Source organism: Elephantulus edwardii, unplaced genomic scaffold (assembly GCF_000299155.1).
Source record: "Elephantulus edwardii isolate Elephantulus edwardi_28Jun2011 unplaced genomic scaffold, EleEdw1.0 scaffold00083, whole genome shotgun sequence".
Lineage (NCBI taxonomy): Eukaryota > Metazoa > Chordata > Mammalia > Macroscelidea > Macroscelididae > Elephantulus > Elephantulus edwardii.
Genome location: NW_006399833.1, coordinates 11,324,662 through 11,326,423, shown reverse-complemented (window position 1 = coordinate 11,326,423; position 1,762 = coordinate 11,324,662). Strand labels below are relative to the sequence as shown.

The window sequence follows — 1,762 nt, the reverse complement described above, 5'->3', positions numbered from 1 at the left end:
GCAGGAGAGGAAGGCCCTCTATGAGGTGGATTGATTCAGTGACTTGGGTAATCAGAATGGGTGTGTCAGAGGCAGTGTGATTGGCACAGGACAGAGTAGTGTTTAGGGCTGTTGTACATAGTGTCGCTATGAGTTGCAAGCGACTTGACAGCACATAACAACAACAACTAAAAATCAGCACTAAGGAAAACTCATCGTACTTAGCTGGACATCTGGAGCTGTACCTGGGAGGACCTATTCAAGGTAACTTGGAAACTAGAGTCTTGCTGGAATTGGTTTGTACAGGTTAACTGTAAGTTTGGAGACATCTTATGAAAGTAGACTTTTCCCTGGACATCCCATATCCCTAACTTGTTTCCCTTTCCCCCCCAGTTTGTTGCTCAGCCCAACTGCCAACAGTTACTTGCCACCCTGTGGTATGATGGCTTCCCCGGATGGCGGCGGAAACACTGGGTAGTCAAGCTTCTGACCTGCATGACCATTGGGTTCCTGTTTCCCATGCTGTCCATAGCCTATCTGATCTCACCCAGGAGCAACCTTGGACTGTTCATCAAGAAGCCCTTTATCAAGTTTATCTGCCACACAGCATCCTACCTGACTTTCCTCTTCATGCTCCTTCTGGCTTCTCAGCATATTGTCAGGACAGATCTCCATGTCCAAGGACCACCTCCCACAGTGGTGGAATGGATGATCTTGCCTTGGGTTCTAGGTAAGTCACAAGACATGGGGTTATTGCCAAATTTTCTGCCAATCCTTTCTGAAGAAAAGGGACAGGCAGTTCAACTGGCACTGAATTAGGGTACCTGTCATCCACCAGTGCTGTGAGGGTTGTAAAATGTGTTTCCTTCCGCACCAGATCCTGGTCACTCAGTATCACATGGTTCACTGTGAGATTAGCTGGTATATCCAAGTCCTAACTTGCTTCTGTAACTTAGTGTCTTCAAAGACACAGTTGCTATCTATCCATTGGTTTAAATGGAAAGCCAAGTGGCAGGACAAGCCTCAGGTGAACTTAGCAGAGCAAAGGCTGATCAAGTTATTCAGTATCCACTTTCCAGTTACCAAAGGCACTTGGATCTACCGCTTTTTCATGCTTGCTACATACAATCCCCATAAAGAACAGATTAACCAATAAGGCATGGGTGCAATGTGAAAGTGTTCACTGCAAGTCAGTCAGTAAGCACAGGTAAGCCCATGCTTACTTTGCATCCCGGGTACACCCTGATGTTGTTGTTGTTAAGTGCCATTGAGTCGTAGGCGACTCATAGGGACTCTATGAATGAAAGACCTGAACCCTTGTATAACTTTCATCATTTCTCCAAATTGAAAAGAACCTTTGCTTCTGTAGGGAGGTGCTATGGGGTTTCGAGAAAGACAAAAGCCAGCCAGACCTGGAAGCAGAGTCTGTGATGTGGTGAAATGGTTTCACTACCATTAGCAAGTAAGCTCAAGTAAACCAGGCTCACCTTTTTTATTGGATAATCTGACATTGATCCAAGTAATCCAAGTCCACATCCTGCTTGGATACTGAATCCACATTTAGGAGGGGAACCTGGAAAATTCATACCACACATCATGGTGCAAACAGCCTTGGTAGTAAGCTCTAAACATAATTTTTGTTTGGTTTTGTTTTAATTATTATTAAATTTTATTAGTTTTAGTGAACATTTACAGATATTTGGGGATTTCATTCATTCATTGTTGCACTGTTTTCTCTACCCTCCTCCCCAGTTCATTCTTCTTCCCCCCACCCCGAATGTCT

The 1,762-nt window shown here is 44.4% G+C and overlaps 1 protein-coding gene across 1 annotated transcript in view; it reads left to right on the top strand.

Annotated features, from left to right (window-relative positions):
- Nucleotides 1-1,762, top strand: part of TRPC5 (transient receptor potential cation channel, subfamily C, member 5) — a 263,323-nt gene that overhangs the window by 140,283 nt on the left and 121,278 nt on the right. The window contains exon 3 of the mRNA XM_006889931.1: nucleotides 373-709. Coding sequence (XP_006889993.1) covers nucleotides 373-709 — 337 coding nt within the window. The remainder of the gene's footprint in view (nucleotides 1-372; nucleotides 710-1,762) is intronic.